Below are 19,780 nucleotides of genomic sequence, written 5' to 3' on the forward strand. Positions count from 1 at the left end.
CTGAAGTATTTCTTGACCATTACTTGTCCTATCCTTTTGCACAGTACTTACGAAGTGGATACCAACCATTAGTTGGTATCGTTGAACTGGTGATTAACGTTCTGATCTCTTCTTTGATACTACTCAGATCGAAGGTGAAAACATCCTCTGTTAGCTTCCAGACTAGACCCAATACTCTTTCTGACTCTGTAGACTTATCTAAATTCATGGAAACTGTTTTTGGCGCTTCGTATTCACCGACTCTCTTTAAAACTTGAACAGAATTGGAGCAGAAATTACCTTGGTTTTAGTAGGTTTTGTTGTTTTCGGTTACGGTCAAGCAGGATTCTTCAATTTTGCGGATAAAATTAAATTATTTCAGAATTTTTATTCAGTAAAGCCTAGTTTGCTACTGAAAAGGAATCGCTAAAAAAGTTTCTCGTCGTTTCCTTGCAGAAATTTTCTACAGCGACTCCCATTCAGGCTTAAAAGAAGAAATATTCTTAGCATTTATAAATGAACAAAAACTACAAAAATATAAAAATCATATAAGTATAATGTGAGATACCCGCATAGTAACATATAATTTGCTTTATATGTCAAACAATACATTTCTTTTACCGAGATTTTAAAAATGACGGCGATTACAGGGCGAAGTTATGAGCCTATGCATGCCATAAAACGTTTGACTTTTACTGTGCGCCCTGTTTTCAAGTTGCCCGTGAGAGAGAGAGCGAGACAGCACCAACACACGGCGCACAGTAAAAGTCATTGAGCTCTCGCCGAGTGGTGTCACGAACACATGCGCAAATTTGCTGGTTGAAAATACTGCCGTTTGATTTTGCTGGGAACAGCTGATCTTTGTTTATATTTTCCACCAGCACTTTTTAAGTAGTGTTAGTGACATGTATCGTGTATGTACACGAGCGCAGAAACCACTATGAGAACAAAAGAATAGGGTCCTAAAATGTTTAATGAAATCTTGTTTTTATTCAATAACACGAAAGAGAATGTTACTGCAACTACTTTCGCAATTTTTCCCGCTCAAATAACGGCTATATCATATTTAAACTTTTATTTAAAAATTGGGACCAAAAATGAACCTTGACATTTGAGATCATGTTTGACGTTCGCTTAGTTAACCAAAACACCACAGAGCTTTTAGTTTTAACACTGGGGTTGTTCCTATCTGACATTTCGGAAGGGACACGGAAAACAAAGTACAACCAAAATTTGAGTTTAAGCCAAGGGGTGTGACAAAATCTAAAATAAACATGAAAAATGTTTTTTGGACTTAAAACTACCGGAAAACATTAAAAAATTGAGTGAATATGTGTTCTTGGCCTAAACTTAAGCGTTTGGCACTAAAATTGGGACATGGCTTTAGGACCCTATTTATGGTATTGGCTTCGCAGCACCAAACCGTATTCGCGCCTGCTCATGAGATGCGAAGTTTTCTGGATGCGAAGCAAATGTCAAAGACGAAACTATGGGACGGCGGCTGTGATTACTCCTGGCGGCTTTAACAGATGTAAATAAACGGCTAAACTGACCTCTTACACACTTAGTCATTATAGACCATTTCCGTCGGACCTAACACCCCTGTTTTATATTTTTTCTAGATAGACTTTCATTTCTAGCTTACATATTTGTCGGTATTTTTTCATTCTAATCATTTTTGGATTTTTGACGAATTTTTAAAAATTGACTATTTTACCACTTTTTGAGACATGCGGAACGAAAATGGCAACCCTAAGGGTGGTGAAATAATTTCTAAACTGGTAGCCCTATGCTCAGCTGTTATTTACATTTTGAAACGTCAAATCGAGAAATGTAAATATCGCATCACAACAAGTGGCTTCTGTGGCGTGAATATCTGTTCCCAGCCGTCGCCTGGATTTTTGGAGGCATCAATCCCAAATAAGATCACGTCGGAAAATAAGCTGGTCGCAGCTCATGTGTTTATGAGGCCATTCTGTGCAGTTTCAAGTGTGAACGTCAGAACTGAGATCTTAGACGCAGCCGGCAGCAGCACTGAACGAAGCTAGTGATCATTCTCCGGTTCCAGCGATCTGTATCAAATAAAATACTCGCTTCATCTATTTGGCCAAACCTATAGTGAACACTTTCCGGTACTAAACCTGAAAACGGACGCCCCAAAGATTCCCATTAATCTGGCTTTACTTTCCGAAAAGAGATGTGGTTTAGGAATTTTATGTTCAACATGGTCGAGATGTTATGTCCGGAAGTTAAAAGCCAACAAACCATCTGCGATCATCTTATTTATTTATTCATGGTGTCCTCGATATCCCCACCGGACTTGTTTGTGCGCCAATACAGCCTTCATGTCCGGACGCATCATGTCCGAGTTCTACTTCAAGTGCTCCAAAGCCGAAGTCGCTGATGTACAACTATTTGATGGATTCATGCCAACCGAGTTCAACTTCCTGGACGGGGCCAAGCAGCAGATCGTTGTTGAAGTAGAAAAGGTTTTACTGCAGAATGCCTTTTTCGTTCTGACCGCGACCGTTAAGAGGTATTCGGTTAAGAAGACTCCTAGTATGCAAATCGCTCGGAAATACAGATCAAAACTGTGGTCTAGAGAGATGGCTCCTGAAACTCCAGACAAGCATTCCATAACTAATTACAATTCTCGCATACTCTGAGATAACGCCCTAAAAGCCATTGGTAACCACGAGCGTAGCTCGTTGTTTCTGAGCAAATGAAAGAAATAGCATCCAAACCAACATCACGGGCTGGTAGATGTTGATCCTTTCTTCCCCATAGCGTTATTAAATAACATGAAAATTCATTCAAATGCTCAGAAACAACGAGCTACACACATGGTTACCAATGGCTTTTAGGGCGAGATCAGAAGTTATGCGAGAATTACAGGATACTGAGCTTATTATTATTGTATATATTCCAGTATATTTTTGAAATAACTTTGAAACTCTAATTCTATAACTCAACGTCCGAATTTATAATAATATCAATAAATTTCTGTAGATATTTCTATACCTAGTACTTTCAAAACAATTCCTCTCGAATTCATAAAGCATTTCCACTTGGAATCAGTTGAGAAAAACAAATGAAATCTTCAAAGGATTCTCGTCAACATTTTGAATTCCTCTCGAAACTCCTTCCCAAGCTCTTAGGTTGATTTTCTTTTTCACGACCGCCTGTGGATGCAAGCAACCTTTTTTCCTAAATAACCTTGAACTTTTTTTTTGTAAAATAACTGCTTTTAAACGATGCTTCTTGTTTTGCTTTTTTACAGATGCAATTTTGTTTCAAAAACCATAATTTCTTCAAATATTAATACATTTAAAAAAATACAAAAAAGTTTTAATTTCTTTGAAAATTGTTCAACGTACCTATATTGTTAACTATCCAAAATTTTATATGGTTGTAAATTATATTGAAATTTTATGTCACACATTGATACCAGTGTGTTTTAATTCAACAGTACACCTGAATTCTGTTGAATTTAAATTATTCTCATTTTAAAATACTAACTTCTAAATAATGTATTTTATTTGAATGTGATTACTAATTTTCCATTTGTTAGAACAAACACCAAAATTTTCATCGATGATACCACAGTTTTACCTTTTACGACTTCTAAGTTTTTTTGAAAGTATAGTGCTATGGTGCTGAAACTAATACATTCAATTCTCAATAATTTGATATTGAAGGGACCATAGAGTTAGGGAGGTTTCCAGTTATAACCAGTGAAAATGCGATCCAAGAGACCATCGAAGCAGCCATGAAAACTAATTTTTGTATCGAGATACAAAATATCGAGTTAGGGAGAATTTACTAAAATTTTATGAGATCTGATTCTGATTTCTCTTGAATTATAAACACTATTTTAAAAAGTGCTACATATCTGTAAAGTTATCACTTGATTTTGTTAAATTTCAAATATTAAATAGTAAAAAATATATTTTGGGGATTACATCACCAAACATTACCTTAAAAATCAATTAATTAAGATAGTTTATAAGCTTTGTCAACTGTTTCAGATCATATATTACCATTCTTTGAACTAAATGGTTAAAATAATTATCATCTCAATTGAACTACGTGAATTAAGTTTTGAAGTCTAATATTTCACTCTCCTAGTTTCACGGTACTATAATTAATCTCGTAAAAAATCGAAAGTAGTAGATTTTATTTAGAAACTCTCTCGGGCTCTTTAAAGAACTTTCATTGAAACTACTCTGCCAGTTTGGATCCCATAGAATCATCCCCAGAACACCTTGAAGGTTCCCGTTTTAATCACTTGAAAATTTCTGGTGGAGTATGAGATTCTCGCATTTCTTCAATTTTCGGATAGAGTTCAAACTCTTCGTGGTGTACTGCAAACGATGGCACTAATAACATAAATAATTTTAACAACAGGTTTTATGCATTACTTTAGAACAGATACATTCAAAAATTGATGAAGGATCCTGTCTTCTTAACCTTACACGCTCCTACGTTCTTTATGTAGAATGCTTAAGTCATTTAGTCTTCACTACAGGTTCATGTTCGAACATTATTTACCAAGGATCCTGTTAAAGTTTGTTTCGCCTTTTCTTAATGATGCGGTACGCTCCGTCCGTTGTGATCTTGCTCGACGAACGGAATGATTCATCTAGGGATTTCGGTTTCAGTATGACATTGAATGGTTTCTACTAATCCTCAACTTGTCCAGCATCGAAAAGTGTCTCGTGATGTATTTCCGATGATTTCGGGATCAGTGGGTTTCGAGTCTGCTAGGCAATGAAAGGGCGAAAACGATTTAGCTTCGTTGCCGGTTCTCTAAGCAGAATTTGGCAGGAGGAGCACGAGTTGAAGGCTGAAAAATAAGAACAGAAGTAGTATAAATATAAATTAGTATAAATACTGTATTTAGTATAAATACAGTGAGTGGTAGGAGTATAATTTTAAGTTTCCATTGCAAATAAACTTACCACTCTTTTGGCAAGTGCCATCACAGCCGTAGTATGTATTGATGGCCGGAATCTCTTAAGCGTGGTGAAACTTCCGATTGTGGGGCTCTTCGTGGGCTTCCAAGTTAGCTGCTCTTGGTGGCTGCTTTTCAAGTTGGGCAGTTGGTTGATTTTCGCGGGTTCGTGGAATGTTGATCACTACCATTGTCAATCATATTACTGCCTTGGTATTCAGCACTCATTCAGAATATTTGAACAGTTTGTTGATTGAGTTTTGCAGCTGTATCGGGAGCAGCTTCATATTTCAGCCACTGTTTCAAACTCCTCTACCGGCGGCTCACCGGCTTCATTCTGTTCCGGTACTGTATCCATCTACTCCTTCCGGAGTCTCCGGGTTTCTCCGCTGGAGGCTCATCATTTCAAGAAACTAGACTATGGAACTTCCGGAGGTGATTAGGTCCGAACGTAAACATAAACATCAACATGACCACTCATCTGTCAATTTAGCTGATCAGCTGATCAAAAATTCACCTCAAAGTCATCGTGAAACCATAGGGGAAAAAGGGGTCTGACGAAAATCATGAAAAAAATAAATCGTAGGGGACCGTAGGGTCAAGTAGCGTGCCGCCAGTTTTTCATTGTTTTTCAATAGTTAGAGGCTTCAGAACATATGGGTTCCTTAGAAAAGTTTGTTCAGTAAATTAATAGAAAGCTTCTGAGCCAATAATTTTTTTTTACGGAAATGGTCTATTGACGAACTTCAATGAAATGTTCTACAGCTTGTGAAATTTATATTTCGCATGTCGAAATTTGATTGAAAACAGTTTTATTTTCATCAATTCTAATATGCATTACTCTAATTTGGCAATGAATATTAATAAGCAATGTGAATTCTCATTTATTTTGCTGCCAGTTGAGTAAGAAATCAAGAGAGTTTTTATACTTTGTTCTGTGCAATTTTCTCTCACTATGTAAATAAGTTCGCAGCTCCAAACTGAGCTGCGATCGCATTCTGGATTTTACCAAAAAATACAATACGTATCCAGCTTTTTACGAGCGCTAATGGCCGCCACAAAGAAACTCGCTTTCTGGTAGGGACTAGGCGATCTGACATTTGGCTTGGGTCGTTTGATAGCAAATCGATAAGATCGATCAAAAACTTATCGATTAGCTGTCAAACGACCCAACCCAAATGTCAGATCGTTTGATCCCTACCAGAAAGCGAGCCTGATTGTGGCGGCCATTAACGCTCGTAAAAAGCTGGATACGTATATTTTCCTTTATGGTACTTTACCCTTGATTGATGATTAACAGCCTGTTGTCAAAACACACTTGTGTGAGTAAATTGTGAAAATATAAGGTAATAAATGCAAGTGTTTTTGAATAATGAGAAAGTATGTACACAGTTAAAGATAAACATATCCTAGGTTTTTTTTAACTTACCGATAATCTTAATCCTAACCTTAAAACATTAAAGAGTTATTTATTTGTGTCATTTCAGTCGGTTTACAGGCGCTCCTGAAAATAATGGCGGAACTGACAAACCAGGGCAACGTCCGAAAATCAGATCCTTCAAACTTACCGCCTTTGGAGGATTATGCTTCAGTGTTCGTTAAATGGAGGCAAGAATCACCAAACGAGGAAATGGAAGTGTCAGAAGTTCCCTTCGTTTATTGCGATGCGCTACCTTTCGCTGAAGGTACATATTTCGTGGTCATGGAGAAAGGAGCAATAGGGTCCTAAAATGTTAAATGAAATCTTGTTTTCATTTAATAACACGAAAGAGCATGTTACTGCAACTACTTTAGCATTTTTTCCCGCTCAAATAACGTATATATCATATTTAAACTTTAATTTAAAAATTGGATCCATAAATGAACCTTGACACTTGAGATCATGTTTGACGTTTGCTTAGACGACAAAATTACCACAGGGGTTCAACTTTTTAACACCGGGGTTGTTCCTTTCTGACATTTCGGAAGGGACACGGAAAACAAAATACACCCAAAATTTGAGTTTAAACCAAAGGGTGTGACAAAATTAAAAAAAAAATTAAAAAATGTTTTTGGACTTAAACCATCGAAAAACATTTGAAAATTGAGTAGACATATGTTTTTGACCTAAACTTAAGCGTTTGGCATTAAATTGGGATAGGGCTTTAGGACCCTATTGATTGTGGGGAAGACTTTTTCTTAGCGTTGGATTTGCTTCTGAAGGCGTATAAAGTGCTGAATATCAATATTCCTAGCAAAGCTAAGAAGACAATTGACTTTTTCAATGTTTTTGTATATAAAATCATCAAACGCAGCCGAGTAACACGAGTTAACGACCTCTGTGCTCATTTGTCCAAGGCTGCCAATGCACTTCCATAATATGAGAAATTGGAAGAAATATTTGAAAGAAGTTATCAATGAACAACTATTGAATTGAAGTTATCAATAAAGATCTTTTGAATTGAATTTTTGCCAATAACTCCAACAAATTGAAATTGGAACTGATTTGAAAAGGCTTACCATGAATTTTAAAAAACTTACCGGTTTGATTATGTCATTAGAATCCACCCATAACGCGGGTAGATCACCTTTTCGTGGTGCGTTATGGGGTAAAGATCTACCAATGAACCCTAGTCCTGACTGCTTCAAACGAAGAGAACAGGATGCTATAGTAATCAAAGGAACACTATTAGTCCTTGTTACATTTTAACCCTTGTTAAAAGTGACAAGTCTCGGTTTTCCAGTAGCTGAGAATGACCTTGAGACAAGGATAAAAATGAGTTGAAATCAACAAGTTGTTTTCTAATCTTTTATTTATTGTTCTCTAGTTTGAAGAAGTAAGGACTAGGATTCTGATGCATGGACAATATCGGTGTCACTTCCCGACTTTATCAAGGGATCCGATTTTGACTGATAAAGGGGCGCGCCTGCGGAGAGTGTACCCACCACACCCTTCAAGGGTTTAAAAAGCGGAACCTTTCAATTAGAATCCTTTCCTGTGATCAAGTTAGGAATGACAACTGTAAAAAAAACGAATACTTTATCACTTCTCGATAGTGACAAAGTAACACGACATGCACTACACAAAGGACACGGGATATACTACAATAGATCAAATATTGGTCGCAGTGGTTTATGTTCCGAACAGAAAAAAAAAAAATGTCATTAGAATCAGTCACATTTTCAATTTGGTGGAGTTAAAGCACTGTTTTAATTTTTATGATCGATTTTAATCAAAAACGTTAAATGAAGTAATTTTAGAATAGAAAATGATTAGTTTATATGTTAATATACGAAAGTTATACTCCATTCATTATAAGCAAAACCTATACTAAGCCAGTATTGTCCCCAGTTACACCAGGCTTGGGGTCAACCAGGCGAATAGCATTTTAGTGAGCGATTTAAACTATCTAGTTTAGATTTTTTTCAGAGTGTACACGCAAACAAATTTTGTTGTATAATCTACCGAATCCATGGTAGAATTAAGAACTGCACCAACGATTTTCAACCGACTACAAAAATCTGTTAAGTTCACTATAATCTGGTGAAAATCACTGAGCAGTGCAGTAAATTTGACTATGTCCATAGTAGCATCCACTACAAAGCATTGTATTTCAATCCGTGACACCCACCGTACAACACAGTGTGGTCAAAAGTATGATGCTAAACTTCTCAAATCAAGAATGTTTCTAGTCAAAAATACTACAACTCTGGTTAAATCAACCGAAGAAATTTTCTTGTGTAGTGATGTTGACTATGTTTTGGTAGAGTTAACAGATTAATGTAGTCGGTTAAAAATCGTTGGTGCAGTTCTTAATTTTACCATGGATTCAGTAGTTTCTACAATAAAATTCATTTCAGTGTACAGAGGCTCATGCATGAATTGGGTAGAATCGTATCCAGGGCTGCCACATATACAGATTTATCTGTATTACACAGATTTTATTATTCTGACACAGGTTCAATTTGTATGGAACACAGATTTTCTTTCAACAATTTTTGTATGAACACAGGTTTTTTTGTATGGGACACAGATTTTCTAACCGGGTGGATACAGATTTTCTATCAAATCATCTGGCAGCTCTGATCGTATCTCCGTGTCTATAGGCCTATTCACATGACGTCTCAAATCAGCTGATCGGGAAGCACTTTGACAGTTCTTCTATGAGAATGACAGGCCCGTGTTAGCACCGGTCCTCCACCGATGTAAATAAATGCATAGACGGATCTGTCACATGAAAAGGCCTATAATGGTAATGCCTTGTGTAACGCATAGGCCTATTCACATGACGTCTCAAATCAGCTGATCGGGAAGCACTTTGACAGTTCTTCTATGAGAATGACAGGCCCGTGTTAGCACCGGTCCTCCACCGATGTAAATAAATGCATAGACGGATCTGTCACATGAAAAGGCCTATTCGCTCTTTTTGGCTCAAATTTAGCTCGAAGTTCAACTACTCGAATTTAACGAACGCAATCTGTCAAAAATTGGCCCAACTCGCGCAAACAGTTTGTTTTGCTGGTGTGTTTTGATCGTAGAAAAACTTTTTTCACTCTGACCAGTGACTCATCTGCAGCTAGTATTCGAAAATTATAATTTTTGCATAAAGTTATTGTAGAAAAGTGTTTGAAAACAGAGAAAATCGTTAAAATGTTTTCCAGTGGTCCCAACTATACCAAGCTGAAGACCAATCTTCGCTTGGCCGTCAACCGTTTGAAGCTGCTGGAGAAAAAGAAGACGGAACTAGCTCAGAAAGCTCGGAAGGAAATCGCAGACTATTTAATCGCAGGGAAACCGGAAAGGGCCAAAATACGTGTCGAGCACATCATCCGAGAGGACTTCCTGGTCGAGGCAATGGAAATAGTGGAAATGTACTGCGATTTGGTGCTGGCTCGATTCGGATTGGTGACTCAGATGAAGGAACTGGACGAAGGGATTGAGGAAGCGGTCAGTAGTATAGTTTGGGTGGCACCGAGACTGCAGGCCGATGTCCAGGAACTTAAGCTTTGTGCCGACATATTCACAATCAAATATGGGAAACAGTTTGCCGAATCGGCTCGAGCAGCAATTCCTCCCCACAAGGTGTCGGACAAACTGATGCATAAATTGGCCATTCAAGCGCCTCCGAAATTGTTGGTTGAGAAGTATCTGATCGAAATAGCTAAAATTTTCAACGTAGATTATGAACCGGATCCGTTAGTCATGAAAGACGATAAACCACATCCGGAAAATAGCATTTTGATCGATCTGTCGGACAGAAATAACTTGGATGGAGGAATTTCTGGAGGCGCTGGGGGAGGCTCGTCATCTGGTGGAGGTGGAGGTGGAGCCCCAGCTCCGATGGGTTTCATTGGATATCCTCAGCCGCCACCTTTGCCACATCTTCCAACTGTTCCACCAGCGATGCCTTTCCAGTATCCGGTAGGTGCAGATAGAAAATGATCTACAGACATTAGGCGGCATCCACAAATTACGTAACGCTCTAGGCGGAGGGGGGATTAGGCTCAAGCGTTACAAATCGCACAAAAAATTTAAATTTTTCATACAAAAGGCGTTACAAAGGGGGGTAGGGGGTCAAAAATTTCCATTTTCAGCGTTACGTAATTAATGGATGCTGCCTTAAGCTTAGTATGCTGTTTCGCTCAAGAAAAGTAAAGAAATTCCTTGACTGAAAGGGTCAAGAAATTTCCTACAGAGAGCCCCCTTTGAAGTGACATTTCTTCTCAACTGCGTACTGCGATCAGAAAAAAGTGATTTTCATGACCATTTCTTGGGAGAAATTTTCCACGCATCGAGATAGGCGATTCCTTTTCTTGTCAGTAGCAAACCGGCCTTAAAGGCCCATTCAGTCAAGGAATTTCTTTACTTTTCTTGAGCGAAACAGCATACTTAGCTTTAGACAAAAAGTTAAGATAGGTAATATTTTGTCAAAATTCAAATATACATAACTTCCTTGTAAAATGATGAAATTCGATGCGTCCAGAAGTATTTAGCGGTAAATTTTGTATAGTTTCATCAAATAAAAGAACTGGACATGATTACTATTGTCCAACGGAGTTCTAAAGGATTTTCGTAGGGTATTTCAAAAGCTCGACTTTTTCGTCGTTTGTATGTTTTAACTGGTGAGAATTTTTACTTTTCAGAGCTGGTTGCCATACTTAGCCGAGTTGTAAGAGTTAGAGTACAATGCAAAATCATGCTGAAGGAGTCTGGGTTCGATTCCCGGTCGGTCCAAGATCTTTTCGTAATGGAAATTTCCTTGACTTCCCTGGACATAGAGTATCATCTTATCTGCCACACGATATACGAATGCGAAAAAGGCAACTTTGGCAAAGAAAGCTCTCAATTAATGACTGTGAAAGTGCTCTTTGAACACTAAAGCTAAGTATGCTGTTTCGCTTAAGAAAAGTAAAGAAATTCCTTGACTGAATGGGTCAAGAAATTTCCTACAGCGAGCCCCCTTTGAAATAACATTTTTTCTCAACTGCGTACTGCGATCAGAAAAATGTGATTTTCTGGACCATTTCTGCAAAGAAAATTTTCACGCATCGAGATAGGCGATTCCTTTTCTTGTCAGTAGCAAACCAGCCTTAAGCTGCGAAGCAGGCTCTGTCCCAGTGTGAGGACGTAATTCCAAGAACAACAATAAGAAAAGCTGGTTGCATGTCTCTTTTTAAAGACTTGGTCTCTATTTAAATGCAAGTCTCTAAAAAGTCAAAGGAGAGGATCTAAAGTATTTTTTCCCTTATTCTGATTGCAGTAAATCCTAATGCAAGATTCTTCAGGTTCCAGAGAAAATTTCAAAAACTATAACACGACTATTCAACAAGTTCTTCAAGAATCCTAGGGGAAGTCAAGGTCAGGGGAAAAACTTCAGGAAATCTTCTAGTGTTTTGTCCAGAAATTTCATCTGGAATACTTCTTGGAACACCTACAGTGATCTCTCCAGACTTTCTTCTAGAGGTTCCTCTACCAATTCTTCCAACGATTTTTCCAAGGATGCTTAGAGGAATTTCTCCAGCATTTGCTCCAAGAAAAAACGCTACTAAATCCAGTAATTTCCTCAGCGATAGCCTCGACTTTTTTTCCAAAGACTGTACTAGGATATTTGTTGCACTAATCCTTCAACCAAATTCTCCAGTTGTTACTTTAGCAGATCTTCCAAAGATTCCTACAGAATTTATTTTGAGAAAATACACATATACTTATTTCAGCGTTTTTGAATAAATTCGGGTTTATGGTTTTTCTAAGAAACCTGCTAGAATTTGAATCGAAAGAGAATGTAAAATGCGCCTTTATGTTTTTCTTACTTATTTCGTGAAAAACGTTATTTCTAAGGAACATATGTGCATTATATGATTGTAATTTATCAAATAAACTGTTAGGTGAATAAAACTCAGTTTGCTTACATTTGTCAGTTAGGCCGTTAATCTGGTACTGTATTGAATTCTTCTCCAACTTCCTAAAGAGTCTGTGAGCTTTTTCGGAGATACTTGTTCATGAAGGGTTACTTACACAAGTTTCATCAGAAGTTCTGAGTCTTAGTAAAAAATTATGAACAGAAATTAATTTAAACGAGTTTTTTCATACAATTGTGTGTACATTCTGTTAAAAAAATCGTAACTCTTTTACAAGATTTTTTACACTATAGTACTCTTTTTAATGTATTCGAATCCTCTGAGCAGAATCTTTTTTTTTGTATGGTATTCAGTTGGAGCTACCTGACAGCTTAACTTGTCAAGGCTGAACCATCGGTCTGGCTTTTGCCAAGTTTCCCCTCTTTCACTCTACCAGGACCAATACTCAGACGGACTAGGCTATGGTGCCCACATGAACACTGTTTTTTTGTTATTATTGTGACGTGATAGTTTTTGAAAAATACCCATATTCCCTTGCTTCTGAGAAAAGGAAGCATTGTGAAAATCAGCAGCTCCATCAGCATTTGTTTAAAATAGTAGTGTAGTAGTGTCATTACTAAAGTGCTATTCTGATTACTCCTGTCTTTTACGTGAGATTAGAGTCTTAAATGTCAAGTGTCGTCAAGTCTTAACAAAATTAGGCTGTTTAGTAGTAGTTCTAGTTAATTTTAGGTCTTTACTTAGAAAAAAATCATTTTCCTTGTCTGTTCAACAATTTCTCGAAACTAGCAAGAGTACCCTAATGATCAATCTCAACGTCTTACTTTCCATAGTAATTTTATAGTGAATATTTAAGAGTAAAGTTACCTTAGGCTATTTTTACAGTCTCCTACAAGATTCACTTTTCGGTGGCAAATGCAATGCTTCACAACGCCTACTTTCTACTTGTAAATTTTGCGAAAATGAAGCTGAAATCAGATTATTTATACCGTTGCTACAAAAGAGGTATTTCTTATTATGGCAATGTAAAAACCATATTAAAATAAGATTGTCGCCACTTATTTCTACTCAATGAATCTACTAGTAATTTTTCTCAGAGTAATATTCCTTACGTCGAATATGATAACGATGTGTCTAGCTAGCTTATAGTAAGAGTGGCTACGGATCATTCAGGTTAGCAAAAGCAGTTTGCCTTTTATTAATGTCCACTTCGAATAGATTAATTATTTGAAATGGGCATCAATTCTATCAATGACGCAGAATGTCCGTTGGATCACATCCGAGATATTATTGCGTCCATGCCATATAAATTATGACGCGGCTTTAAGCAAAAAATGCCAAAATGTGATACCACTACTACAGGTTACGCCTTTGGTTTCCATCATATGGGCTAATGGATTATGCCCTCCCATCGTGGCAAGGTCGCATAACCAAGGGGAGGATTTCACACTATAGTACTCTTTTTAATGTATTCGAATCCTCTGAGCAAAATATTAATATAAAAACAAAAAAAGTAGATTGGAGTACATACCTTATACCTTCTAATTCCGCACTAATTTGTTTATCTTGTAGCCTTCTCCAGTGTCAGTTACTATTGAACACATTTATCACACTTCCAACCACACTTATCAACATAAAATGGCGGCTATTCATCATATGATACATAGAATGCAAACCCTTTCTTTAAGTGAGACGGAAAAATCGAAAGAACTGGATTATATCTTTGAGACGGCTAGGCTTAACGGATATATGAATAGTACAATACAAGCAGTAATAGGTAGGAGAGCAAGGGAAAAATATAGACAACATATTGAAATATGAAAAATATGACAACACTTACTGCCGGAAAAGAGGATTCAAAAAGAGTAGCGGTGAATTTTGATAAAAAGATTACAAAGCCTTTTGCTAAGAAATTTTGAAAATATGGTATGGTTAATTTGGTTTTCAGCAGTAGGAGTTGTCAGCTAAAATCTAGATTAGGAGCTGAAAGTCTCTTTAATAAAGATAATAATAATAATAATAATAGATTAGGATCAACAAAGGATAAAGTTAATAAACTGAATAGAGCAAGAGTATATAAAATGTCATGTCCCCATTGTAATAAAATCTATATATGACAAACAAAACGAACTCTTTTAGCGTATGACTTTAAATCAAAGGTGACCGAACATGTTTTTCCAGGATGGACATCAAATAACAAGCGATAACATAGACATCGTACGAAGCGTATCTTCATCTTGGAAACTTTAGAACTTTAGAAAGTTTAGAAATTTACACAAAAGCCTTCACTACTTCTCAATAGGGATCAAAGAAGCGGAAGTAAAGGCTGTTTAAGTTTGTACCACAGTTTAAGAGAATATGTATTTCACACGTCAAAGCTGCCTTCTGAATAGCTACATGTTAACTTTTTTATACTTGACTAATATTGTATCTTGACGAAGTTTTGACTAACGGATATTTTGTATTGACTGTATTGTAAAATATGTTTAATAATAATTTCGGCACTAATAAACTATGATGTTCGCCTCGATGGTGATGATGGATTTTTTAATATATTGACGTAGTTATAACTTATTTCTTTTTGTGTGTAGTCTACAGAGGTTTGAGTCCCACGCGCGGTACACACGTATAAACGACTGTTTGATTACTTATCATTTGAATTGAGAATTTAGGCTGATGGATGTTGCCATGTACACTTTTCCGATAGTTTTGACGTCATTGGTGGGGCTATCAATTCTGTCAATGTTTTGGATTTTGTTGAGCTTTCTTGATCACTTAAAACTTATGAAAAAGTATGGTTGAAACCAACAGATTTTTACCATTTTTTGCTGTATAGTATGGAAATATGAACTGTTGTTTATATCTGTTAAAATAATCAGACTATTTATTGTTTGTAAATCTGGTTAACATTGATAATAATTAATTATTTTAAGGATATATCGTCTTGCTCAAACCTTTGTAGCGGGACCATCATCATCATCATCATGAAGTTTGATATCCATATTGAATTGGTCCCTGTTCATGTTCCGTATTGGTCATATCCCCGGGTTACTCGGGGCCTGCCACAGTATATCCACAGACAAACAGACGTAAGACTTAAAACAAATTTCTTCAAAATCCAGCGCCCAGTTTACACCATCATCATCTGGTGAGCATGTTGCACGAAATACTGTTTCATGCAACAAGACCTGCAGATGGCGGTAGTTTGAAATGTCAAATGCAAAGAAAAACAATACGTGCGCCTCCGGTTGTAAGATTTGTAACAGAGCGAATTTGAAATGATCGTCAAATGAGTGGTCGATGATAATTTTGTCAATGTTACATCTGTTTGTCTGTGGTATAGCTAGCGACACTTGGATAAATTGCTTATACTGTTAAATATCGGCCTAAAAATCTGAATTTAGTACTATATCATTTAATTCCACTATAGTTTTTATCCTTTGACATATACGCGTATTTCGACCTCAATTGTAAGGCCGTCTTCAGTGTTGTGTATTAGACTAAGTCGGGTCTACTACACGACACTGAAGGCCGTCTTCAGTTGAGGTCGAAATGCGCGTATCTGTCAGAGGATACAAACTCTAAACTCTATTGGTATTAAATGGTATAGTACTAAATTCGGGTTTTCATCTACTTATAGGAATACTAAACAGCTCGAAGATTTATTATTTAAAAATCTGATCAGGAGTTCGATATGCATATTGACATAATTAAAAGAAAAAGCAAATTGAAAATTTTTCTTTTATTTTTGCGGAAATGGTTATTTTTCCGGGAATCGAATTTAATCGATTTTCAGGAAAGTTACGCATTTTTGAATTTTGACAAAATTTTATCTACCTCAACCGTTCAGTCCAAACCCTGTATCTCAAAGAAAACAATCGGTATATCTTAATTTCCTTCTATCCGTTTCAACAGGGTCCCATCGGGCAACCTTTCGGTACTGCTTCGGCCCCGCCATTCAACTATAATATTCCACCGAATCCTATCGGCCCCGCGGCCGACGAAGAGAAAGATTTGAACATCAACTCCAATTTCATCCATCAGGAAAAGAATTTGCTGGGCGGTGATATCGGTCCACCGCCATCGTATGCATCGCTGAGTCCCGATGATAATATGCAGGTATGGTTAATCTGTCCGTGTAGTGTGTGTAATTTTTTAAATCAATCGATTCTATAACTTTTCCCAGAAAACCTTCCTTAGATAGCAATATATTACGACGGATAATTCGATATAAGGTACCGTGGGGCAAGTGGGTAATAGAAATCGTATAGTTGAGGTTCTTCAAATTCTAAAGACTTTAAATTGAAATAAATGAGGTCGTGTATATTGTTTAACTTGACTCCCACCAAATATAAATGCTAAAATTTATTTTTATATAAAATTGAAAAAAAAAAATACAGGAAAAGTTTTTGGAAAATGTATTTCTACTTTTCACTTGCCCTTGGAGTTGAACAATAAATTGAAAAACTAACATTTATATTTACGATTTCTATTAACTTTAACATTTGCTAAGGAGTCCCAATGAACAATAGCAGAAGTAACATGTAAACAAAGACAATTTTATTCTTGCCCATTTAATTAGTTGTGTTTGTTGAAATAATTCGACAACAAATTTTGTGGAGCTTCAAATAAATATTTTGAACAAGATTTTTAAAAACTTGGATGTTTATAGTTTTTTTTGGGGAATTATGTAATCTGGGGAGAGAAATTGTGACGAACGTTTAATAGTTATCTGGACAATGTTACAGAATCAAATTCCTCTATCCTATTCAACTTCTTTCTATCTTCCTGAGTTAATGAATTTCCTTTACTCAAATGTCTTAATTTTCGGATCGTTGTAAGTACAATTATAACGGAAATATCTGAGATGTACTCAAAATGTGAGCTTTCCCCATATTCGTGTCAACAAACTATTTATTAACACTTGATTTGGGGCCTTTCATTGCAGAACTCTTCAAAACCAAAACCGCAGCCACGCTCGAAGATTTCGCCTGAAATGAATTTCCCAGTGCTGCCCAATGTGCCGGCCGATTTGCCAGACGTTCCCAATGATAACAGTCCCGCCGGTGGTCAACAAGACGACAACGACGAAATCGACTTCGACGAGCTATCCAGACGATTTGAGGAGCTTAAGAAAAGGAAGTAGTCTCCTTCAGGTGAGATTCGTAACAATAATTCATTATTTATCTTTTTTTTGTGTGGTAATTCACTACATATATACTTTCTGCGATATCGGTCACGCTATAAATATATGTTTATTTGTTAGGCATAAAAATGGTTATACATATTTTCGGCTGAATATACAGCATAGCTATTAAAAAGTAATGATAAATGTGTTTTTTTTTTCATCCGAACAATTTATCTTCTCTGTGGATCGCTCATCTAGAACTTACTAAAGATCTCATCGATAACGGACTTAAAACAATGCGGATCATTCCATACCATACCATATGCTTTTAACTACTACACGCTATGTCTGAAATAGAAGACATCGGACTTTTTCTCGCCAGAGATCAGTATTTGGTAAAATTTTGCGTAGCGTAGGTATGATAGGCAAATAGTTTCAACACTTAATAAATCGCACTTGCTCTGCGCGCGTTTGTAGTATACATAAGATGGATGGATATGGGTTATAAAAAAGTCTGCGTGATCTGTAAGGATTTGAATTCGAAACTTGTAACCATTTGAGTTATTGGGTCACCAAGTGGCTCGATAGCTTAGTTGGTAAAGCGCTCGTCTAGCATACAAGAGACCAGCACGTGGATTATTTTATAATTCACCCATAATTTATCCATGTTCAGCACGCAGATAGCCATGCGTAATGAGTTAATTAATCTATTTCTTGAATTGGAACATCGAATTGTTAAAAGATCCAACATAATGGTCAAAACGTGTTGAATTGCAATTGTGATTTGGTTTCTAAGTTATAAATTTTTATTATTCAACAGCAACCCATATTTAAAACCATTATGATCCCAAATTTTGCTTAGCAGTTGAAAGCTAACTTCTGATAATTAGAACCTTATCTATAACATCAAGCATAAAAATTATAAGGGTAATTAGTTGTTGAGAAACTAAGTAATCGATGACTGATTAGAAGTCTTGCGTAGCAACCAGTTTGTTACTGGGGACCTAGAAGCTAATTTGTAATTCACTCATGTACTAACCACCAACCAATCAAGACGTTTTTCAATAAAAACTTGTTCCTTGTTCTTCGAAACCACTCCGTATTTTCTCTGAACACAAGAGGTTATGGACCCTGCACGGCGAGAATCAGTCTATGGTATCCCACAATTTTCTGGAACTGGCTACGAAAACTGGAAGTTTCGCGTTGAAAAGTTCCTGAAGTCGGTTGGTTTACTGGAAGTCCTGAGTCAAGATGTTCCTGAAGCTGCTCCAGAAGCAGTCAAGTTCATCGAAAAGGATAGCAAGGCATCGAATTGGATTATCGCTTTCGTTCATGATGACCTAATCGACCTGATTCGTGACAAAGAAACTGCGAAGGAAATCTGGACTACTTTGGGTAACGTGTATGCGAAGAAATCTGTTTCATCGCAAACGCTAATCCGGAAGCAACTGGCGAAGCTGAAAATGACTGAAGGATCGTCGGTGAAGGACCACCTGAAGACTTTCGACGAACTAATTCGGCAGTTAAGATCGGCTGGCGCTAAATTGGAAGAGGGTGATCTAGTTTCGCAACTGTTCGTCACACTTCCGGAGTCCTTTGATCCCCTGGTGACCGCATTAGAGAATCTTGAGGAGGACAAGCTGACGCTGGATGTAGTGCGAGAACGTTTACTAGCAGAAGAGCTGAAGAAGAATGATCGGATGACAGATGGCGAAGAAACGCCTGCAGCATTCGTTGGATCCAAGCAGAAGATCTGGAAATTTAATGGAAAATGTAACAAATGCTTGAAACCAGGACATATGGCCAAGGACTGCAAGCTGAGGAAATCGTTGGACGATTCTGACATGATTTGCGATGGAGAAGCGATTGTGTTTATGGCAGAATCTAAAGCGAATGAAAGCAGCAGACAGAAAATTAGTTTCAAGCTGGATTCAGGAGCTACAGATCACCTTGCTAATTCAAAGGATTGTTTCACGACGTTGGAGAAACTACAGCGACCTGTGAAGATTTGCGTTGCTAAGAATAATCAGTCGATTGTTGCCTGGCACAAAGGAGCGATTGTTGGAGTGAATCGGAATGGTGTTAAGATGGTAATAAACGATGTGTTCTACGTGCCGGAGCTAAGGGAAAATCTACTGTCGGTGAAGAAAATGACTGCGTCAGATGTCAATGTTATTTTCAAGAAATCGGCGGCTGAAATACAACACCAAGATACAATCGTCGCTGTTTGTCCGTTGATAGGAAGCTTCTACGAATTGGAACTGATCACCAGCATTCCATATTGTGAGAAGAAACGTTTGAGCGCTGACGATGCATTCGAACCAGAGGAGGAAGAAACGATGGATAATTCTGCGATCGAATCCTGCGATGAAGCTGAGGCA

The 19,780-nt window shown here is 37.2% G+C and overlaps 1 protein-coding gene across 2 annotated transcripts; it reads left to right on the forward strand.

The window, feature by feature from the left end:
• The first annotated feature begins 9,385 nt into the window (after positions 1–9,385).
• On the forward strand, positions 9,386–17,596 carry LOC5570324 (IST1 homolog). 2 transcript variants are annotated; one of them, XM_021843821.1, is made up of 3 exons: positions 9,386–10,334; positions 16,187–16,390; positions 17,256–17,596. In XM_021843821.1, exons 1-3 carry the CDS (start codon positions 9,564–9,566, stop codon positions 17,415–17,417), a joined length of 1,137 nt encoding a protein of 378 aa, XP_021699513.1. In that variant the 5' UTR covers positions 9,386–9,563; the 3' UTR covers positions 17,418–17,596. The 2 variants fall into 2 exon arrangements, with proteins under 2 accessions (XP_021699513.1, XP_001653151.2); XM_001653101.2 differs by having other exon boundaries at positions 9,388–10,334; positions 17,220–17,596.
• The last annotated feature ends 2,184 nt before the right edge of the window (positions 17,597–19,780 follow it).

Source organism: Aedes aegypti, chromosome 2 (assembly GCF_002204515.2).
Source record: "Aedes aegypti strain LVP_AGWG chromosome 2, AaegL5.0 Primary Assembly, whole genome shotgun sequence".
In the NCBI taxonomy this organism is placed as follows: Eukaryota; Metazoa; Arthropoda; class Insecta; order Diptera; family Culicidae; genus Aedes; species Aedes aegypti.

What these genes read in the sequence shown, in the direction of transcription:
- LOC5570324 (XM_001653101.2), top strand. Translation starts at nt 9,564, where the DNA reads ATGTTTTCCAGTGGTCCCAACTATACCAAGCTGAAGACCAATCTTCGC. An exon ending in CGATGCCTTTCCAGTATCCG is followed by an intron (nt 10,335 to 16,186) that starts GTAGGTGCAGAT and finishes CCGTTTCAACAG; the next exon opens with GGTCCCATCGGGCAACCTTT. An exon ending in GTCCCGATGATAATATGCAG is followed by an intron (nt 16,391 to 17,219) that starts GTATGGTTAATC and finishes CTTTCATTGCAG; the next exon opens with AACTCTTCAAAACCAAAACC.